Source organism: Stigmatopora argus, chromosome 6, assembly GCF_051989625.1.
Source record: "Stigmatopora argus isolate UIUO_Sarg chromosome 6, RoL_Sarg_1.0, whole genome shotgun sequence".
Taxonomy (NCBI): Eukaryota; Metazoa; Chordata; class Actinopteri; order Syngnathiformes; family Syngnathidae; genus Stigmatopora; species Stigmatopora argus.
In genome coordinates this window covers 11,317,059-11,341,020 of record NC_135392.1, presented here as the reverse complement: position 1 = coordinate 11,341,020, position 23,962 = coordinate 11,317,059, and the positions used below count along the sequence as shown (strand labels likewise).

The window sequence follows — 23,962 nt, the reverse complement described above, 5'->3', positions numbered from 1 at the left end:
AATTTTATTATATTACAATATTGAAAGAAGCTTTTCTTCGATCAACGTGGTTTGGTGAAAAAACTTGAAACGGAAAAAGTGAAACCCCTAAAGTAGAATCTCACGACAGTGGGTGAGCCCTGACAGCCCAACTCGACGCGCTTGTGTTGTTGCATGCAAACCAAGGTCGGAAAGCAAAAACAGCAATGGTGACTAAGCAGGTCACTGATTATGACTACACTTGAAAGCCATTTTCTTTTTTTGTTTACTTTCCAAAATATCTGATGAGCACATAAGTTTATTTTTTGGACGTGTTCAATGTGAGCTGATAAGTGGGTGTTATATACGATGAGAAAGCTGAGTAGCACTTTGTTGTAATGTTTACGGTGCTTGTTGTTTGGCATAAATTGTGTGAATGAGATATCCATCATTAATTAGAATATTTGAAAGCCTTTTCTCCTTTGATTGTTTACAAAATCATAGCACTGACTGAAAGTCTTGGTGGCTTGCAAGTCCCTGAATGTATTCATCTATGTTTTCTTGGGTACTCGGACGTTTCATCGAAAGACGTTTGGTCCCCGGACGTTTGGTCGACCGGACGTTTGGTCGACCGGACGTTTGGTCGACCGGACATTTGGTCGACCGGACGTTTGGTTGGTAGAACGGACGTTTGGAAGAACGAACGTTTGGTAGAACGGACGTTTGGTCGCCGGGTTGTTACTGTTGAAACCAGCTCTGAAAATTATAATCATGAGAGTGAGCGAGAGAGAGAGAGAGAGAGTTTAATATCTAAATATCTAATATCAAAATATCAACAGTAAACTCTGTCATAATTTGACAGCGATTGAACCCGGCGACCAAATGTCCGTTCTACCAAACGTCTGTTCTACCAAACGTCCGGTCTACCAAACGTCCGGTCGACCCAACGTTCGGGGACCAAACGTCCGGGGACCAAACGTCTTTTGACGAAACGTCCGGTCTCGGTTTTGATGATATGTTTTTTACAGAGCAACATTTTTTTTCTGATTCTTATTATTAGTAGATAGTCTCCTCGTATTTCTCTATACGTATCTTGGTATGCAATATATACGATGTATGTACTGTAAAAATAAATACATATGACTGTATATTCACATTATCCGCCTGATAGTGTAGTGTTTCACTCAGGCGTTGGCTCGATTCCGGCTGATGGCGGTATGATTGTGAGTGCGAATGGTCGTCTGTTTTTGAGGGAGCCCTACGCCTGAATGGTGACCAGTCTAGTGTGTAGTCTGCCTTTCGTCCACTAGAATAGGCTCACACACAAATACCGATGCTGTGGCAAAATCTTTTCCCAGAAAGTCAATCCCCCTGAGTGTATAGTGGTGATATATACATGGCACGTAGTAAGAATGTCAGCTCAGTTATGGGGTTGATAGGAGTCCAAATTAAACATTTTCATGGCATCTCAAACACTGAAGGTATTATAAAAGTCAGCGGAATACGTATAAGTGGGAGTTTGCTGAGATTAAAAAATGCTATAGAGATGATAGGAGGAAAGTAATGTAAAAAATAAATTGTTCCTTCCCACAACCTAAACATGCCTTGGCCTCAAGCGGTTGAGCCCACAATCTGATTATTCGAGCACAGTTAATAATATGCATGAAAATGCTTCTTTATCCTTAGATGGGTTTGTTTTTCTGGCAAGTCAGGCATGTCAATGTTATGATGTAGCTTGTTAATATCACCTTTTCTCTTACAGGAAACCTGTACACGTTCACATCAAGGCTTCATTTAAATGAACTGCCAATGTAAGTTGCTCATGTTTTTTTTAAATGAAACTTAAACAGGTAGCAATATTGATGGAATATCTTGATCGCGAACTGGCTACAATATTTAGATTGCTTATATGTATTCCCCGCAAACCCCCTGACAGGACCTCAAAGAGGACTGGAGGAAGAGAAAGTCACATTCTTATTTCAAACACAATCTTCCTCTCAGTTTCCTGTTTTAGAAATATTTCATCCGTAGCACGAGGAGGGCTTGAGGCGATGTCAATAGCAGTGAGGCTTACCAGTACATTTTGGAGAGCCTTCCCTTGCTTGACTTTCAAATATTATGACTGGATATGTATAAACCTTGAAGTTCAGGCTCTAATGTATAAGGCATCATGAAATTTGAAAGTATTGGTTGAAGTCACTTTTGAAAGACCAACTGCAAACTCCTATCCTTCTAAAAAATCAACATTACTTCCTTACGTAATGTGTTTCTCCTTTACGTACTAACCTCATTATACCTAACAACATGACAATATCATTCATTTTCCATGTCGTTAATCACTCTTGTCTTACTAACTAATGTTTTTTGACAGCTCTTTACTCTAAAGGTGTGATTTATGTACTTGTCAGATTAAGATCATCAATATCGGGAAATAGTTGGTTGTTCATTTGTGTTCTCATTTGAAAGGGCCAGAATTTGGGCTTATATTTGTTCAAGAAAAGGCAAAACATTCTTCAAACTAGTTCCCCAAGGGAAGCAGTGGGTGCAGTTTTTTTTGTTTCAACTGATCCAACACGCACAGTTTAACCAATAAAATTTCTTCTGATAGTAGCACACAACTGCAATCAACTGATTATACTTCTGAAACAACTCAAGTGTTTATACAGTGGCATCACCACCTACTCCACTGGTATGTGTCACATTGTTCACTTCCATTATTACCATTCTGGAAATAAAGATTTTCATCATCGTGCAAAACTGCCTTCAGCCAGTTGTGCATGATTTTACAGATACATACGTATTGTACTGATGGCATGCGTTCAAACATTTTGTGAGCCTGCAACATTTTTGCTGTGCTTTGTACACTCTCAGATGTTGTCCTTCTTATTTTTCCCACCTTGAGCTCTCAAGGACCCCGGTCTATTCTATTTAAATATGACTGAAGACAAGTTTTACAAATCCAGCCATAAATAAATACTTCTCTCTCCAGAGGGTTCTATCCCCTTTTTATTAGTCTTAAAGCTGAATCATTGGCACTACGCGTCTTATAACTTGGGGATTATGCTTCGTAATGTATCCTCAATGTCAATAAATAAATCCCCTATAGTCAAGCCACGGTCCTTCTTTCTCTTCTGCTCATCCTTCCTGAGTCCCACACAACAAATATGTCCTTGTCGTGTCCCTGAAAGACAGATAATTTGCATTAAAATACACTTGTTAATGGTCTCAAGTACACACATGAAGACTGAAAACATGTGCGTATAGATTCGCAGTTTCTTGTCAAAGTGAAGGTACTGCAGGCTGTGTAGCTGTTTTTAGGTGATAACAAAATGCTCCAATCACAAAGCTCCTTTGCATCCCTTCAGTTAGGCTCCTGGGGTATGTCTCCCTGGATGGTGGATGAGCGGATGAAAGTTGAATCCCTTCTCACAATAGGCCCTTCTGTGGGAGCTTGAAATGGATCTGGAGGTTATATTTGACTCTGGCTTTTATCTCAACGATACGTAGTTTATCTTAATATCAATGAATCACACTATGTTCACTGTAGAAAATTCAAACGCCACGTGTGATACGCAACACTTGCCGTGGGGATGATCAGATTCACATAAGGCAGAAAGTGCAGCAACACTATGATCAAAGTGGAACACCCTTATCATGAAACTGTGCTGAAAAGATTGAAGCAACTCCCCCGTATCAGAGGCTAAAGCTTTGTTGCGTTTTATCAGTTGGTGTGTTATAAGTAATGGCGGCCGGTGGGCCGAGTGGTTAACGCGTCGACCTCAGCTCTGGGGTCCTGGGTTCAAGTCCAGGTCGGGTTAGGCGTCCGTCAATTGGTGATGTTTTTTTTTGTGGTTGTTTGTTTGTTTTGTTTTTTTCAGGGATGGAGATGGTTATTTTGTTGCTTTGGATACTAACAGTTTCTTATTCAAGACACATGCTTATGTAATGAGATATTTCTATTGAACACTAACATTTAATGAAGCTACAATAAAGACTGCCATTTTGGTTTGACAATATAGATTACAAATGGTTGTACTGTGTATTAAGCCTCTACATGACTTTGGGGGATAAGCCAGATGACCTGAAGGTTTATAGATCACATCTCCTAAATGTCATATTAAATGGAAGTGTCTGCCATGTTGGCCAATCCTTTTGGCTTTATGACTGTTGTCATGGCAGCGGCTCCTGACAGGTTGGCGGGTTGACAGACGGCCATTACAGTATTATTGTGACGTCAGGTCATGTGGGAATTGAAAGCCATGAATATGGAATTTGATCTTTTAGCTGCCCTTTGATTCCTGCCACATGCAGAAAGAGAACTCACTGTGTCACCACTTTCCCTTGGGTGAAGTTTGCAAGATCTTTTGAGCTCAACTATGGCCTTGGAATGTCATTCGAAGGGCATTTTGAAATGGATTACGTTTCAGGATTATACTGGTGGGATGAAGCGAAACCTTGGTGCTCATAACAGGCTAGCGATAGCAGTTCCCGCGCATAAGTTTGAGCCCAGGCTTGGGGGAAAAAGACTCAAACTTTGCTCTGATGTTTGAATCCTTCAAGGGCTCTCGATTAAGAAACAGAGGTCCCACATTGTCTTGTGTGCTATGAAGGTCAAACTGAGGTAGAGAAACAAGATAGACAAGATTTTATCAAATGCACCAATGGTTTCAGTAGTTTTTGCGTATCAGCTAAAATACTAGATTCACACATGGTCATTTTGAATTCACAAATAAAAAAGAAAAGTATGAGGATCTGCACTTAGCCATTGGAGTTATGAATGAACAGTAATCTTTTGTACAATGAATTCTTCTCAATAACAATGCAAACCATTAAAACAGAAACATTATAGTCTGACTTTACATAGTATTTCAGACAGTGAACAAAAACTGTTTTTCTTTATTTTTTAATTGCATTGCATGAAACTTGTGCTTTCTCCACCCTGTTCAGCCTAAGCCTAAAGTTCTGAATGGCTAACACTAGTTGTATGGGGGAAACTCGAGCATATTTTATTTATATATTCATTTATTTATTCGCCCTGTAGCTGACAGAAAACACTTTTTGAGTGCTCGCTTGCAGAGTAAAACTGGTTTATTAGGGCATGGAAACAACCCTCGGCTGCCAGCAGTGGCCGTGAGACTGTGCCACCAGGCTTTCATTGACTTCATTCCACCTAACGGTCTTTGGAGATAGGCTAAAATGAGTATGGGTTATCTCTCACAACAGAGGGGAGGGCGATAAATTTATAGCTGTGAAAATAGGCCAGAGCACAGCAATGATGGAACAGATGAGGTGTAATTAGGGCAAGGTTAGACTACTATACGTGTGTGTCATTTATTTAATATTACACATTGATCTATCCCATTTGCAGTAAACTTTTAACATTAGGAAGTCTACCTTAATGTTTGGTCTAACGTTCCACACAGGGATTCATTCATTTATTGATTAAAATGGGTGTATCACAGTTAAGAATGTGAAAATGTTACAGAGGTTAAAAAAAGAAGAAGGTTTTTGGGGGAAATCAGAGGACTTCTTAGTTGGAACTCAGGTTACTATTACATTTTTTAAGTCAGAAGTCCTCCAGACTGTCCCGATCTCAACCCTTTTATTGTTCTTCATCTCTGATCTTCCAATGCTGCTGTTCAACTCCTCAGGCCCTCTGGATTGCTTTCATTTTTACTTCAAACTCGCGCCGCAGCTTCTCACCATTGCTTCTTCCTTAACACTAAGGTTGAAATCCATTATATAGTGAGCCCACACACACATGCACTGGCTGGAAATTCCCCATGTGTTCAAAGGTTCAAGGCCAGAAGAGCAGATGAACTCAGTTCTAAATAATTAAGCCGCACACCAGTGCGCATATGAGAGGATGATATCTTTTACACAGGCTCACCTAGTGATCATATCTGACCTTATCCAATATGTTTTTCTGCCTCAAAGATGCATTATTGTGGACAATTTAACATCACATTTGCATAACTACAGCCCAAAACGAAGTATTTACATATTCATGACGACTCCGGAGGATTTTTCAAGGAGGAAAATTATCTGTGACGTGTATGATACTGTTTGTCATAAGTACCCCTAATGCCATCTGTGAGACAAACCTGTCTTCATAAAAAGAAAATGCACATCAGTGTTCTCTGACATTCAGCTTTGACATGTGCCAGAAAACCTCAATAAGACGTGAAATGTGACTTTTTATTCAGTGATATGTCTCTTCTCTGGCAAGGGAAAAGAACTGGCCTAGTGCGGCTAAGGTCATAAATTGGACACTGCCAAAATGCTCCTCACCCCCCCTTGAAGGAACAGATTGCAGCTTCCCAGTGCACACTACTGCCACCAGACGCTCCATGCAGGGTGTAAGATTACACACACACCATGAATGCTCACACGCATATTCTTGCATGTACGGAACATTTGTATTACTGAGTAGAGACGATTGACCTAGATCATTCCCTTTGTGATGGTTAAATGTCTCTTTTGAGCATCCTTAATATCATGGGTTATTTACTGTAGATTTGATGTTATTCTGCATATCGTATTTAACAGCATGAATTGTCACTGCCTGGTTTTAGTTCAGAAAAATTCAAGCTACATTACACTTATTCTTTTTTGCTTTCTCAAACCTGATTGCGTGACAATTGTAGCCATTTTGGAATGTTTAGATATGAACAACTGTCACCAATCTGGTTTGATGTCATCACGCCACTGCCTTTATTTTTAACCCACACAGAGATCGAAAACGCCATCACCACCTCTTGTTTAAGAAGCTGAGCGTGCTGACCACTGAGCTAAAAGCCGAGGTTGGCAGCTCAACTACTAGCACCGTCTATAGTTTTCATGTAGGGATTTTTTTCCTCATGTTCTACACACAAAACCCTCACTGGCATCCATTACACACCTACTTAAAATAGATTAATATTTCAAATCCGATCTGGAAATATTGCACTTTTTCCACAATATACCTTCCTCTTTTTTGCTTCAATTAAAACATCTGTATTTAAATTTCCCATTATGAGTTATAAAGTTTATATCTACATCTCCCATAATAGTCTACCAATCACCAACATCTTTGGGAGCCATATTGACCGACATATTGAAGTGTGTTAAGCTTATCTGAGTGACATGCCACTATGAGATCTGAGGCAGTTAGCTAATGTGGTGTAAAAGGATTTACAGGATTTGACCCTATCAGTGGAGAAGGCAATCAGGGAAGCTGTGTTAATGACACTTAATGAGTCTGTGCCCGCAGCATGCTAGTAATGGGGGCTTGACATCAAGGCCTATATTTTTCCTATTCATATACAGAGGAAACATTGCACAGTTCATTTTGGCACATTAGAGGTCATGCAACACCTGCTGGATAGGACATTGTTTTAAAAATATAGTAATCACATAAATTATGAACAAAGCAACACCTCTAAAAAAGTTTTTTTCCTTCTCATGACTTAACAATCTACCAGTATACAAATATATTTCTTTAATTCATGGTTCAGCTTTAGGAACGGAGTTTTAAAGCAAATGAGTCACTTTACCTTGTCTGAATCGAAATAGCACATCATGATGATGGCATCCTTGCATAAGCTTGTTATATCTGCTGCATGTAGGTAGGCAAGCCACAGTAGGCTCCAACTCAACATTATTTGATTTCATATGCCTTGAAGGTCCCCTATCACTTACTTTGACTTTTACTTTGACTTCTCTGAATCTTGTAATAAGTTCTCCTTACAGAGAAGAATATTGATTTCATATATTCATATTCAGTATTATTCTCTCCCACAATAGTGCAGATGTCTCTCATGTCAAGTGCCAGAGATTGTGCCCACTTTGGCCTACTATCTGGGGATCATTGTTTCATATAGTATTGTTCCATTTCTTCTAGGACAGATGTTCATTGTATGAGCCATTGAATTGCTGGTATAGCCGCCAAACAAATTTATCTTCAACATTTTGTGTGTGTGTGTGTATGTGTGTGATCTGGCATGTGGGTAGTAATCAGATCATGACTGCTTTTGTATGTTTTCTAATTTTCTCCATTTTTTGTCTATGGTCTAGGAGTCAACCTAAAGGTCTGGCGGTCTACTAGAGGGTTGGGCCTCCTCACCATTATGAAAGGGCTGGGGACCAGCCATACCAGACATCGGTCTGACTCCTGTGAACCTCCCTCTGGCCACTTTGAGGTCCTTTACCCTCAAAAGACCAGCAGTATACCCCGGAGTCCTTACTTGCTGAACCCTAGAATGGACCAGTATGGCACAATGGACCCCCACCTTTACCCACCAGCGAATCCAGGTTCCCTTCCACCAGAATGCCTGCTGCCTCTCAATAACCAGCTGTCCAATAGCAGCACATTCCCCAGGATTCACTACAATTCGTACGACACCGCAGACTACTCCCCACACGTGGAGGGCATTGGTGGAATAAGACCTGGGACGTTGGGAGCTTCCATGTCTATGGGCATGGGATCAGGTATGGGCATGGCTGAGCTTAGTGGACGAACATCTATGATTACAAGCGGTTCAGCTACCATATCGCACCACATGACCAAGAGCCAGTCACCTCGCAGTCTTCCGGAGTTTGATAAGCAGCTGCCCGGTGGTCGAGATGGCTTCAGCACCTTACAGTTCCATAGAACATCTGCATTAGCTGCGAGCAAACAGCGTACAGACAGTCCTGGTCGCATTCGTTATATGCTACACTCCGTGCAGAAGCTCTTTGCAAAGTCCCAGTCACTGGAGAGCCACCAAATGAAAGGAAACATCAACGGACGGTCCACAGGTAGCGGTGGTGGTTCTTCGGGCACTGACGATGGAGGAAAGCATAACCGCAGAGCCAAAAGTAAAGATCGGGGGACTAAATCTGAAACCACTACCAAGCGACGACCGCGCTCCAACATGTCAGGTTACTGGAGCTCCGATGATTTGGACAGCAGTGACATGAGCAGCTTCCACAACACCATGACAATGATGACTATTGGGCGTGCCACGGACCATGAGAACCACGGGGTGCAGAATCGATACATTCATAGTGGCTACAACACCATCAGCTCATCTAAAAGCAGCAATGACATAAAGTATCAGACACTTGCTGGACCTCCAAGTGGAGGAGGTAATGGACTTGGAGAACCAGAGAATATGCTAATGAATGAAAATGATTACATGAAAGCGGGGTCCTGGTCCGCAATGACGATGGGCAGGCCAAGGCAAGTGATCCAAAAGGGCTCAGCCACTCTTGATAGGTCCCTGCTTAAGTCCAAGTCATGCCAACAGGAACTTACCTGCAACTACCTGCAGGTGGGGCGAAGGGTAAGTGAGGCCAAAACAATGTTTGAGCACCAGTTTGTATGAATAGAACATTGAAAACAAAAAAAATAAGGGTGACCTTTAAGGATGAAAGGAATCTACTGTAGAGTAACAAGAGTGTTGTGACAATACGGAGCCTATTTTGAGACTAAATTTGGCAATTTTTTGCTGCCGATAGGGTGATTGGAGCAGCTCATTAGGTCGCAGCGGGGGTGCCAATGAAATTCCATGTCGGCGGATGCGCAGTGGAAGCTACGTGAAGGCCATGGCAGACATGGAGGACAGCGAAGACTCGGAGGGGAGCCCCAAACCTTCGCCAAAGACCGCTGCTCGACGCCAGAGCTACCTCAGGGCCACACAGCATTCTCTGAGCGACCAACTACCCCCACGCAAGTAAGACCAACAATTGAAACAGCAAATCTATTACAATATAATCTGCAGACACATACTGTAAATTTCATAACGATATTCCAATCAGTACACGTTAAGTTAACGTTACATGAAGCAGGAGTAGACATTTAATAAGATTGTTTTTCTCAAGTTACAAAGGCATTTGAGAGGAAAGAAAAACTTCAACTCATTTAATAACAATATGCCATAATTATAACTGAGAGTTTCAAAGAGCATTTTAAAAGCCCCTATAATTAACATCTTAGGAACACAGTGACAACAGGGAGATACTCAAGGGCATGAAAAAATCAATTTACATTTACGTAGTTAGTATGATTTGTATAATTTAAGAACTAAGTTCCAGGAAATTAGATTTGAGATCTTTACATTAAAGTTTCCTAACAAGCTTCTTTTTTCTTGGCATAGATTTATGTCTCCCTGATGTACATAGTCACTTCATTAGTAAAGTGAGAAATCTAGATACAACCATAAAAACAGCACAGTTAGACAGCTGCTTGTCTCCGCTGACATAAAAACCTCTAAAGGTGCCAAATGCAACACATAAAGGGAGCAGAATTATAATTTTCCAGGATAGTTTTTTTCTTTATATAAGCTGCTATTTAATTCATTCCAAACCTTCATTGCAAAAGGTATGAATCCTTATGCAATAGGCTTTCTAAACAGACGTGCTACAATATGTGTGATGAAGGCACAGCAATGCAATACTGAGTTAACGTCACATGAAATGTCTGAAGAGAACATGTTCTTTGTAGCAATCACAATATTGTCAAAACGGAAGACAGTGCTGTCATGTCTTTTAATGTTTGCATAGAAACCGAAACATTGTCCAGGGGACATATCCCAACCCTCTGAAGTAGAAACAGATTTTGCCTCTGGCTACAATTGCTGCAGTGCTTAAATATTCTCTTTATTTTTTGTACTCTAACCCTAACGCTTCATTTTTTTGTAGTCTAACACTGATTCAAATGAGTAATTTTATGCTTTCATTTGAAAAAACAAACAACTTTTTTACTGCCAATCATATTGATGACAACACATTTATGTGCACGTGTTTTCATTTGGTTTATGTGAAACCGGTCTGTGTTGACCTTTGAACCTCCGTGATTGCTGTTGACAACAAGTGGCATGCACATAGGTTGCCCATGATCTTACAATGGATTATACGATTCAATTTATTTTTTTTCTAGCTCATTTGTTCAATTGCACAAAACATGTGCCTTGGTATTTTGACACCATATTTTGTAGAAATGTAAATGCATGAATGACTAACCAATGGCTCTCTTGTGGCCTGCTGGCAAGAGTAGCAGAACACTGGATTATACCTTATTTCAAGGGGAGCTGGATGCCCTGTGGTCACCCTTCCACAGTGTGTCCTCCCACAACCAACTGGGCAGGTCAATGACCAGGTCAGTGATAGGCACAAATAAGTGTTTTTATTTATTTCAGGGGTACAAAATTGCTTCTTTTTTGGTGGCAAAGCCATGCAATACTGCCACTCATAGCTGTCCACCATGAAGCTTGTAATTACTATCTACTCAGCACTTTTAGGAGAACACTACAATAGTGTGGTTTCCCTTTTGGCAAATAACTTGTAAACATGACATAGTGTCCCTCAGGCACACTGTGACCGCTGTCAATACAATAATATTGACAAGAAGCTTTTCTTCGTGCTGAACATAACCATCTTCTTTTGCTTGTTTGATGCCATTTTTACTCAGTGAGTAGACTATGCGTCATCTATCTTCACCAGCTTTGCATGGTCTGTTGTTGCTCAGGCGAAATATGGGAGTGAGATAAAATCCCTTACATAAAAGTTAGTGTCCTGAATGTCTTTGAATACAACAACCTATCTATAGTTTATTTTTGTACTTTTTTCTTAGGGTATACCAATAATCCAAATTTGAAACTGCATTTGAAGTATATGCAACACACAAAAGGAAATATTTCATAGATTATATATATTTCATTTCTCTTTCTGTTCTCACATTGCTAATTTGGGCTTTTCTCTCCTGCTGCTTCCCCATCATCGCATAGCAACATCAACTGTTTTCCCGTTCGAAATATGAACTCCTGATATTGCTTGGTCTTTTTATTTGATGCCAACTGTTTGTTCTGCTCTGCAGCTGTCTTCCATCACTCAGAGAGCTCGCCAATAATCGCAGCCTGGACAATCTTGACTGCATCGGAGGTACGGGGTCACCTGTGCCACACTGGGAGGATGATGACTTCAGACAAGCCTGCAGCACTTTAGGAAGACGGAGCTGCATGGGACAGGTCAGTGCTTCAATGTGATCGTTAGCTGTTCCATTTCATGTGCTGTTAGTAACCCAAGTGAGTCCAAAAATTGCATTCTTGGGGCAATTTATATTTCACCGCTTCACGTCGAATACTTTTTTCCCCCCTCACTTAATAAAATGTACCAAATGAATATTTCATGAAGTTATCTCCAAGCAGACGTTCCCACTCTAAATCAAGTAATGTGTAAAAAAAATTCTCCAAGATAGACTACTGCAGTGTCAATATATGATATATAAATAAGGATTTCCACATTTTGCACATTACTGGGATCTTTTCCGGAAGCGCAGTTTCTGTATTTTCTTTCATTTTGGATATAACATAAGGTATATTTTCAGAATTTGGGAAGAAGCATGGTCTGAAAAACATCCACATGAACATTTTAAGTGCCATTACACTAAAGAGTGGTTACATTCTCATTGTACTGTGCTTACTGTAAGTTAGCTAAGTCAACATACTACTTAAAATGTATTTACTTTAATTCATACAAAGTCTAAACCGTCTCTATCTCACCCATGACAAGCATTATAGTGAATAGGTGGGAAAATGGCTGAACTAGTGGCTGATGTTTGGACGAATACATAAAAAGCATTTTTAATCTTCCCCTGTGTTCGTCCAGTAGCTTGTGTTGACGCCAGTGGCTTCAATGCTGTTTTAAACAGATGCCATAGTTAATACTGACTTCCTGTTTACGTGCAACCATCTCTTTCATCTGTTCCCACGCAGCTTCGGGACCTGGACATGAGTCATCATTACGAGGACCGTAGCTCCGATTCCACATTTCGAGATTCCCGCTCCCATTCTCAGGACAACCCAGAGCCTCCAGACGTGACCATGCCCACTTGCTTCCGATCCCGCAGTCACAGTTACCTAAGAGCCATCCAGGCTGGCTGCTCTCAAGATGATGACGTGACCTCCATAGACTCAGGCTCGCTCCCACCATCTGAGAGCACTGTTCGCACCTATGGTAACAGCACTGGTGAGTAACTAACTGGGAAAAAAACACTACATGTGTTGAAAAGAAATTAATGTTACCTGAAAATAGCAATTAGAAAGAGGGAAGAAATAAGAGACGAGCAACAATTATTGACTATCATTTTTAATTGATCTTAATCCCCCACAACCACCTACGAAAAATCAGTACACACACACATGCCGGAATATTAGTTCCTGGTGTGTTTTTTTCAGAGGGTGGGACCGAATTAATTTGCATTTAGTTCATTTCTATGGGAAACATTGATTTGAGATACGAGTAAATCAACATACAAGCTCGTTCCCGGAACGCATTAATCTCGTATCTCAAGGTATTACTGTATTTCCATGCAATCTGAAGGAGAGAGAGCTTCCTCTTATGGATCTAGTTATGGAACTATATTTGCAGCACCTACAAAGAATATGGCAATTCTAAATTTTCTTTCATAGTTTTGTGTTTTAAGAGGATGCAAAGGTTTATTGCCAGTTAGCACCTCCGTTTCATAGTTCAGGATTCAGGGATTAAAGCCTTGGATAAAGACTTGCTGTATTGTAGGGAAGACTCTAAACCAGGGCTGCCCTGCTCCATGGTTAAAATGTGAATTGTTGTTTGTTTACTTGTTCCCTATTGTTGAATCGGGCAGAGTCTAATGTGTATGCTCCCTTCTGTTCATTGCAACGTGAGATAAGCTTCATTGGCTTGTGACCCTTTTGCAGAAAAGCGGTATCAATGGAAAAATTCAAATATGACTACTAGATCTTTTTCCATTTCAGCCTGTCCTGTGCATCCTCCTTCGTAACCTCAACCAATTGCACTACATAAATGTATCTTCTCCTAGGTCGACCTCTAGGAATTTAAAAAATAAAAAAAGATCCTAGTAGGAAAAATTCCCTTACTATGTATCCTGCAGTACTCCACACGAGATACAGTATTTAATGTGAAAGGGAATCCTTGAAGGATACCAAATTTGCAAAGTCAAATAAAGGGGCTCTATAACTGCCTGTAAAAAAAATCCCAGGTATGTATTTTCTGACTGCAGTGTTGACGTTACCACTAACGGCCACATAGCGGCGCTTGCCACCATACGTCAGACTAAAAATTAGAGTCCAATATAGTTGCTTTCAATGATCCCGGAATTTTTGAAACTCTGTCCATATCGCGAAAAACTATATTACTTCTTAATTTTTAAATTCAGAAATACTGCTAACCATTTTTATTCTATCTATCTCCAACTTTTTTTCTATAAAATATCTTTCTTAAATTACGCGTCGTGGTTTTCTTGTTAAAAAGAATTGCGGCGTTCTAAGTTAACTTAAACGCACCATTCCTTATGCCACCACGCCCCCACGCAAATTTGCAACAATAAAAGGCAAACTAAACTAGGCGTCTTCTGTCACTTGATTTATATTATTCTGGAAGAAATTGCAGTTTAATTCCTGACACTATAGTCTTTTGCTTTTTGTGTGGCACTCCCAGAAAGGTAAGAAGAATTTTTGAAAGATCGTTTTTTAGAAACTGGCGGATCGTGGTTAAAATCAATGCAAATTATGTTTACTATGTGTAATATGACATTTAGCGCATCTCCAATTTGCTGATGTATCAAAAAGATTTAGGCAAAATGCCACTATTTTGCTACTATTTAGTCTTTTTTTTGAGTGGGGGGGTTGAACATATTTGTTTTACATTAAATAAATATATAAATTAATTTATAATAATAATAGTTGTTAAACACGTATTGTTTTGAAGTAATTCAACGATGCGCATTTTCTTTTTGCCTGGTTGTTGATATTCAGATGCAATATTGTGGATTATGGTCTTATCTAAAAGGATGATCATGTTGATAACAATGGGGTTTGTCATATGTGCGGTTGTCATTGTTTTGTGGCTGTGATTAGATTAAACAATGCAGAAGTGCAGACAAGTCGACAAGCAATGCTTAAACGGTTAAATAGAGCGACACAATCAACCTTTTGTCTATATCATTGTTCCTGCAGCTTGTCTGACACCAACAAACATAAGGACAGCACTATTTTCACATATCTGTCACTGACACTATTATATGTAAATGGGACAATTATGTATTTGCCCTATAAGTTTTTAGGGCAGGCAGTCACACTTTTGTGACACAAAAATCCCAAATCTGGCTAGTTGCCAAATAGTAGTTGATTATTTTTACCAAATGACATTAGTGATTAATGTCATTCATAGTACAGATGAATCAGGCGACAGGATTTCCTAATTACTTTCAAATAAATAATATTGTCTGTGTATTTATCTCAGTAATATTTGTAAATTAATTACAGACATGTAGAACTTTGTATTCATACGCTGCTGATGCAGTCAATGGAGGTTCATCATGGCAACAGATTTATAGCTTTCTACTGTGACTTTTTTTTTTGCTCCCACCAGAAATAATGTAAAATTGATTTAATTAGTGACAGGATCAAACTGTTGTCACTATTTGTTCGTTTAGCTATGAAGTCATGATTTAAGTAACATTACAAGCCAAGTAAAAAGTACCTTCCTTTAATGTCATACAAGGTTGGCGATACATAAGTGATGCTGACATATAAGTTAAGTAAACATTAAAAAAAAATGTAAACATGTATTGTGATGCCATCACAATTTTCCACACTGAGTAAAAAATAGATGAGATAACTTTAGTCATACCATATTCGGGAAAATAAAGGGAAAGGAAAAAAACAAAGCTCACAGAACTTAATTCTCACTCACGTTTTGTCATGCATGGAAGTTGGAATTTGAGGCAAGTTGCCCCAAATTCCTAATTGGCTCACTTTCAGATGGTTCAACTTTTTGGGTTAAACAATTAGTAACATTGTTTTAGTAACATTTCCACTTAGTTTTACCATTCCTTAGGATTTGTGTGTAATTATTGAAGGATTGAAGGAATTAACACATGATGTTTTCCCTGCTAATTGATTTTCCGCCTTGAATAATCACATTTTCGACAAGATGACAACAGCACCACTGTACTTCATTCAGCTTGACACTATTGCCCAGTGCTCACTGGAGATTCCACTGAAAGCATTTGGATTGCTGGAATCTCATTTATTTGGAATTTTAGTCATTTGCCCTTTATACTCAATCTTCCCATGATTTTTTTTGTGTCTTGTGGTAATGTGTATAGTATCATAAGGGTTGTCATCATCAGAACAAACATTTGTTTGCACAGGTTGAAGTTATAAAGAGATACGAGAAAATGTCTGAATTGAAGGCAACATGCAATAGTTTATTTTATGTTCCCCCGCTGTAATTGATTTGCAATGCCATCTGTCTCGGCTCATTGGCTTCTTGGCTGATCTGTGGAGGAAGGAAAAAAAACAAGTGTGAGCCTTTTTAATAGTCGTTTTTATCACAAAGTGTATGTGTTTGTTGTTAAAAAAGTGATCATTCCTTTTGAGGTGTGAAAAAGAGGAGGCAATTTCTGTGTATTTCATCTTAGGGATGTTCAGAATGATGATGGCATCATACGGCATGAGTTGAGCTGCAGGGCAGGTGTCCAGATGCATGACACACACGACGCTAATCCTTCTCAAACAGAATTCATCTGTCAGAGTGTGCAGCCTGACATCACATTGTCTACATGGCAGCATGATCAGTTGGTGACAAGTTTGATGTAACATATCGGATCTCTGCCATACAAGATGCCAAGAGTTCAATGGTTTAGAAACCTCTTTTTCGTAAGGGTCTTTAAATAGTTTTCCTCACAAAAAATGTCAGAAAAGAGGATTTTTACATCCACCAATGCATTTTCTATCCGCTAATCCTTGTCAAGGGATGGAGTGGAGCCTTTGCCTACCAACACTTCAGCTATAGGCTAACTACCAGACTCTGCATTGCTCAGTAGACAACTAAAAGGCTATATTTGCCACTTCAAACAGACAAAATGACTCTGTCACGAGTGGTTTCAGAAAAATCCTTTCTTAAATATTAGCTTAAGTAACACTAGAACACTAACAATGTATTTTAATTTAAAATATTTTTGCTTCTTCCATTAATCTCCCAATAAATCCTAAATGCACTGCCTTTGTTTTTACAGTTTAACAGGAACTGCATCATTTCGTGGGAAACAAGACGTTTGAGTAAAAAAAAAAGTTGCCTTCTAGATATGTAAATTAACTAATTGATGTAGTTTTTTAAAAGTTATTTTCAAATTATCTGGGTGGTTTAAAATTCATAATAATGGTGGTGAATGTGCGATTTAAGCATTTACTAAAAGAAATTCTGGGTGCAACAGAGGCAAGTTATGCACTCGATTTTTCGTGTAGAAAAAAAAAGGATAAGCTGTGAGATGTTGGCTACACCCGCATTATGGCACAGTTCCTCTGGCCAATAGTAATCTGCTCAATATGATGCTGGATTGTAAACTACATTCCAAAACAGATTTATCCAATCATTATTAATATTGGTTCACATCACATTTGTGTTTGTGTCTCTGTCTGAGGTCTGTCAGATCTGCAAACAAATTCACATATATTGCTACAAGGCCATGGGGTGGATTAGAAGGCACAGAAACATTTTGTTCGGTGTTCCCACAGCACCTCACATGTATTCGGATCTGTTTGCTAAATAGTCTTAAGTCTTCAACCGTTCTACAGCTTCCACTAACTCCTTACACAGCCATATTAAAGAGGATAGATTATATGGTTAAGTCTACACATACTTCTTAACCAATTAATTAATCAGGGATAAATACTTCCTTAAGGATTCACTTAGAAAGATATTTTTGAAAAATACTATAATGTTTTGAGTATAGTGTTAAGAAGGCCCATATAGCAGCTGGAATAATGGAGAAAAATGGCCAAATATACACTGCCCAGCCAGTAAAAACTTTTGAACTGCATGTTTATTTTTTCCTTTTGTAATAACTGCAATTGAAAATGTCAAACATCTCTCAAATGTGATATGCATAAATTCTAAATATGTTCTAATGGGGGACCCGGTGGAGAGTGGTTGGCACGTCGGGCTCACAATTGTGAGATTGAGGGTTAAATCCTTCCTGTGTGGAGTTTGCATGTTCTCCCTAGGCCTGCATGGGTTTTCTCTGGGTACTCCGGTTTCCTCCCACATTCCAAAAACATGCATGGGAGGCTAGTTAGACACTAAATGAGTGTGAGCATGAATCGGCTGACCACTGATTCAGGCTGTCCTCCGCCTGGTGCCCGGAGTTAGCTGGGATAGGCTGCAGCACCCCTCGCAACCCTTGTGAGGATAAGTGGTATGGATAATGGATGAAGAATATGTTGTAATGTATTTCCCCTTTACCTCCTTTATCCTCCAGTCTCATGCATCACCACCTCTAAGAAGGCTGCTCCACCCCCCGTCCCACCACGCACCACCTCCAAACCCTACATTTCTGTGACTGTACAGAGTAGCACCGAGTCAGCCCAGGACAACTACCTGGAGCAAAGGTCAGAGGTCAACAGCCAGTCCAGCCACGCGCAGAGCAACTCTTCCGACAGCCTTGACAGCACTCGCGCCAACAGCCTGGCCCGGGGATTACCTCGCCCTCCGCACATCATCCCCACTCCCATCGCTATCCCCAGAGAGCCACTTGTCCCCACCACCGCCAACGCTTCCACGGAAACAAGTGACTCAAGCTTCGTCCTGCATGATTCCAAGAAGTCAGAATTAAGTAATTCTGCGGAAGAGGCTCTCGTAATCCCAGTGCCAAGACGGAAACTCTCTTCAATTGGCATACAGGTAAATGACATATTTGGATTGGATTGTCTGTATGTATACGTGTGTGCACGAATGGTTGTCCGTCTGCTTGTGCCCTGCGATTGGTTGGCAACCATTCAGGGTGTTTACTGTGATTAAAAATATATTTAGGTATTGTGGTATCATAGTTTTTAGTTACAGCTGAGATTTACATTCAAATGTTATTGTAGGCAAAAAAATGTGTGTTTCAGTGGGATCGGTCTATAACCACTGCTAATAGTGAGTGGTCACCGTACATTATATCCAGTTTTGTATTTTCCTGTTGTGCCTCTGAAACAACAGTCCTTTCCTCCATTTTCCCACACACACCCAGACTAACAATTGAATGGGACATTTTAACGAAGAACAATCACAACCCAATACTTGAAGTGAAGCGTAATGAATCATAATACAAGTGATTTGTCGGATTTATCATGAAATAATGAAAGAAATAATGCTTTTATGTCATTTCCTTTTTGGAGGTTGACTGCATACAAGAAGTTCCACGAGAGGAGAGCCCACCACTGGCCAAGTTTCAATCTATCGGAGTACAGGTGGAGGACGGGTGGCAGTAAGTCCTCTTCCTGTCCTTGTAACAACGTGAGGAATTCATATTATAGCCTGTGTTTATTTACCTGTCTTTACATTCTTGGTATACGTGTGGTTGTATATGTTTGGTCTCAGCAGTAAGATAAAACTAATATCCATCTTAAATTATCAGTCAACATTCTATTATATGGACTAAAGTTTGGAAACATCCAAGCACTACACGGCATGATGGGAATCATAGTTTTAACAGGTTTCTTAATTGGAAAGGTATAACAATAACAAAAAAAACGTTTACGAGTTTAAATGTTGAGCAAGAGAGCAGATTTCTCTGTTTTTGCTCATTAGCACTCTTCATCTTGCTTTGCTTCGTAGTCTGGGGCACAATTAAGTGATAATGACTATAACTAGTCCCATAATTTACAATTGTATAAATGGAACAGTTACATATATTTGCAGGATGTATACCTCTTAATATTGATAAGGAATTGTGTCTATAATCCTATTTTATTTCATTAGTATTGTCTCAAAACTGTGTCCATGTAGTGTTTACAGCGGAAGGAATTTGGTCAATTATCCTGATAAGGCTAATTGAATCCCAGTCTGATATTCTATTCCTATTTAACTACTATCTAATCAATAATGTGCTGACCTTACCTCCAGTAATTCCTTCCTCTCATCAGTATTGTGGTGTTTTAATATGTTTTGGACGTCTGCACGCGTACTGTTCATTTGCATTGTAAGCTTCGTTTTTTTGTGCTTTTGCCATTGGAAAAAAAAATCCTGGCTCATTTTTTTCTTTTAATAATAACCATAATGCAGCAGTTTTCCTGAGGCTTTTGCAGTTGTTTTCATTGCTCTCACACTTTTTCTATTATTTTTATCATTTGACTGGGTCATCACTAGAGACCTTTTTTTTCTGGTTAATCATGTATTCATTCCATGCCTTTCTCGCTCAAAACACACAACTGCCATAGAAAGTAATCCCTTCACAGCACTGTGGAGAGACATTTTCTGAATAATTTGCCCACTAATCTTTGTCGATGTGTTTTGTTTCAGGCCCGGTCAACCTTCTAACATGGCCTCCAAACAAGACACAGACTCAGATAAACAGGAAGTCCCTGTCATTCCCCACATTAGTCAGGCCAGTCCCACTGAAAAGAAAGTTATGGTCAGTAGTGGCAGCCAGTCTTTGAGCTCCCCTCCTGAACAGGACTCCTTAGACAACGGCGACACTACTGGTGACGCTTCCTCCCCTCCACCTCCCCGGCAGTTCCTCAATCGCTCCACCACACGAAGTAGTTCTTCCTCTTTCTCAGAAAGCCTTGACCCGGCGCTTGACCCTTCATCATTACCCCCTCCAGATCCCTGGCTAGAGAGCGGGAACGGGAGTAGCAGCATTGCCCCCCAGAGTGTTAGTGGAGGAGGGACACTGTGTCGAAGAGATGGCCACTGGTTCCTGAAGCTACTGCAGGCTGAAGCAGGACGCATGGAAGGCTGGTGCCAGCAGATGGATCAGGAGACCAAAGAAAATGAACTCTCAGAGGAAGGTATGGTTGCAATAATCAATGTCCAGCTCATCACATTTTCTTGGTTTGGTTTTGAATTAAGTATTTTATTTTAAAACATAAATTACCATCATAGACACAAGAACTAATGCAAAAATTTTCACACCCAGGTTTAGCTAAATCACAATATTATTGTCATACTCAAGCTCTTAATAGTGAAGAGCTTCGTCTTAATTTCTTGTAATACAAAATTACTATTACCATATAAGAAAACATTATTGATATGTTTAATGATGGGCCGAATTAAACAAGTGAAGGTTAATTGCACTACTTTTCTGAAACTAATGGAGGCACTGGAAACGTATGCCCAACCATTTTGATTGTTGACGTTCACTACTGGATGTTATTGGCCAAAAACAAAAAACAGATTCTTTCAAATACACCAATTGTATTGAAATAGCATTTCAAAACATTGAGATACATTTTCCCATTCCATTTTTTTAAAGGAGGAAAAAAAATTAGAAGTCCAGTCATTGTCAAATTTCCCCAAAATGAGACATGAGTCCATTTTTAGGCTTTAGTAGGTTATAGAATAAAACAAAAGCAAACGCCATAGGCACCCTTGGAATGAACCTTTGAATCTTTTGCACAGCATCCAACCTCGTCACATGGATCAGAGCTCAGTTCTCGGATTCTGCCTCAGACCATACAATCATGTTATCAGACACCCACAGCATGGAGGGGATGAAGCTGTAATACCTGGGGCTACCACACACAAGCACGTCTGTAATCCCCAGAATTACACAAATCTGCTCGGGAATTGATTAAACCCCCAGATTAAATTAGCGCGACAACATCAGCCTGAGAAATTGCAACAAAAAAAGCAGTATTTTGATCCAGAGTTAATGTCTGACATTTCTTGTCTTTGCAGAGACCCATTTTTTTGTACCTGTCATAATATCTATACATCCAAATGATCTCTTTTAACATAATGTTGCAATCCTTATTCAATAATACATCAGAGATACTATATATCTTTATATATCTCAGATTACTTCAAAGAGGATAAACCTTGGCCAAATAGGATTATATTCTCCACACTCCAGGCACAATAAGGTCACTTGAGCAGGGCGTTACACTTACATAAACTACTATACACCTCCATGTGAAGAAACAAACCTTAAGGCGGTCTGTGTGTATATCCAGTACTGTTTAATTAATGAAACATCTAATATGTACAATTTTACATGTGTTTTTTTCCCATATGTTTAACTGTGTAGTATTGGGTAAGGTCCGCAGTGCAGTGGGAAGTGCCCAGCTCTTAATATCCCAGAAGTTCCAGCAGTTCCAAGGATTGTGTGAACAAAATCTGGTGGGTTTTGACATAGCACCAACACCCACTTTGCATTGTGTAAACATGATCTTTGATCATTTATTTTTGGGTTAAAAAAAAGAAACATGCATAAACTGGTTCCGTAATATGACCACATTGAAATTGTGACATTTTTTAAACCATTTTGACCCAATATTCCTCTTAATGTGAACACAGGAGATGTAATTCATGGTCTTTTACTAGTATAGACAGTGATCCCACTGTTGATGGATTTCACTTTGTGATGCGGTTATTGGTGGTCCACCATCAGAAAATAAAAGCAGATTACAATAAGCCATTCTTTTCGACTGACGTGTAGTAGAAAATAAAGCCAACTGCTAGTTGCTATTTAACCCAAAAAGCATTCCATGATGACCATTTTATCACAGCAAGATGGTAAACTTGGGCTTTTATGTACACATTACATCTTCCAGCAGGTTGTATTTGACATACAAACACCCCCCCAAAAATACTACTTGATAGGGGACCACTGCACATTGTGGTTGGATATAAAATTAAATTTTACAATGAATATGACTCAATGGGCATCTTCAACCATAGCAAATATGTTTTTGACCATTTCTTTCACCCTGCAAAATGCAGCTGGCCATTTTTCAAGCTACAGTGTAACTCCCTCTAGTGGTAATCAGGAATTAGTACGTGTGAGTAGTAGTTGCTGGATTGTGAGGGCACTAATTCTCATCATTATGTGTATGTTTCTTCAATATTTCCCTCTATATTTGACCTATCATCCTTTATATTTAAAAAATGGATTTAATTTCCCTGTTTTTCTCGTGAGCAGAATGTGAACGCCAATCCGCGGCCCACACTGCAAGACCTGGCTGGTTTTTGGGACATGTTGCAGCTTTCCATCGAGGACATCAGCCTCAAGTTTGATGAGCTGTACCACCTCAAGTCCAATGACTGGAAGCCTGTGCTATCAGCGGCAGCCCAGTCGCCCCCTGAGCGGAAGGTACTTCCCACCCCTGCTGCCCAGTGCCCTGGCTGGGGTAGGAAAGCCGCCGAAACCGGCCTCTCTCCTCCCACCACCACTGCCATTATTCTTACATTCTTTTTGCTCCTCTTTGATTCCACATCCCTGTGTGGGATTTCAATATGTTGAACCAATAGAAAGGGGCAGCAAATGTCCCTTTTGACATGCATGAACAATTTCATCTCAAAGAGGGCAGTCGTTTGTGTGTTTTGAAGCCCTGCTCTGAGCATGCATGTGTTTTGGTTGCTGTGGAGCATGGCTAAGATGTACTGACTTCATACCTGTCAACCTCTGCCGATAACTGCCCTTATAAGTGATTATGATTCCCCTTACAAACCCCCCAAAAACCTTACAAACACCGTACGTCTCGTACGGTGTTTGTAAGGTTTTTTGGGGGTTTGTAAGGGGAATCATAATCATTTATAAGGGCAGTTATCGGCAGAGGTTGACAGGTATGTGACTTGGAGCAAAGGAGTGCACTCTAGCTTTAGCTCCTGTCAAATATGTGTACCGGTTGTAAACTATTTGTGTAGTTACAGTCAGTGTGTGTGTGTGTGTGTGTGTGTGTGTGTTTGTGTTAGGGATGGGCATCTATCTGTTTTAGCCTTGATTTCTAGACTAATTAAATGATTGAGGCTGTTCCTTTGGGAACTGCAATACAGCAAGTTTAAAATAAAGTATAAATTTCATCGCACATTGAAAGACAGTCAGTCTACGTGAGATTCTGAAAAAAAAGAGTAATCGCTAATATTTTGAATACTATCTTCATCAAGTAAGGATATTTCCATGAGTGCCCATTCCTAATCTGTACATATATATTGTCTTTCCTATATGTTGCCTTGCAATGTGATGTGCATTGTTTTGTCTTCTATGTAGTGTTGT

The 23,962-nt window shown here is 39.8% G+C and overlaps 1 protein-coding gene across 5 annotated transcripts in view; it reads left to right on the top strand.

Moving 5' to 3' along the window:
* The window catches only part of dlgap4b (discs, large (Drosophila) homolog-associated protein 4b), a 60,504-nt gene that overhangs the window by 34,988 nt on the left and 1,554 nt on the right, over positions 1–23,962 (top strand). Inside the window, exons 3-14 of one of the 5 annotated variants that reach the window (XM_077602455.1) lie at positions 1,721–1,769; positions 8,014–9,263; positions 9,439–9,653; positions 10,976–11,077; positions 11,795–11,945; positions 12,693–12,945; positions 18,242–18,663; positions 19,143–19,231; positions 20,266–20,504; positions 20,571–20,756; positions 21,995–22,086; positions 22,889–23,059. In XM_077602455.1, the coding sequence (XP_077458581.1) occupies positions 8,067–9,263; positions 9,439–9,653; positions 10,976–11,077; positions 11,795–11,945; positions 12,693–12,945; positions 18,242–18,663; positions 19,143–19,231; positions 20,266–20,504; positions 20,571–20,756; positions 21,995–22,086; positions 22,889–23,059 (3,117 nt within the window). In that variant the 5' untranslated portion in view covers positions 1,721–1,769; positions 8,014–8,066. Of the gene's footprint in view, positions 1–1,720; positions 1,770–8,013; positions 9,264–9,438; positions 9,654–10,975; positions 11,078–11,794; positions 11,946–12,692; positions 12,946–18,241; positions 18,664–19,142; positions 19,232–20,265; positions 20,757–21,994; positions 22,087–22,888; positions 23,097–23,962 lie in introns of all 5 variants that reach the window. The other 4 variants (XM_077602454.1, XM_077602457.1, XM_077602453.1 and 1 more) reach the window with 4 other exon arrangements.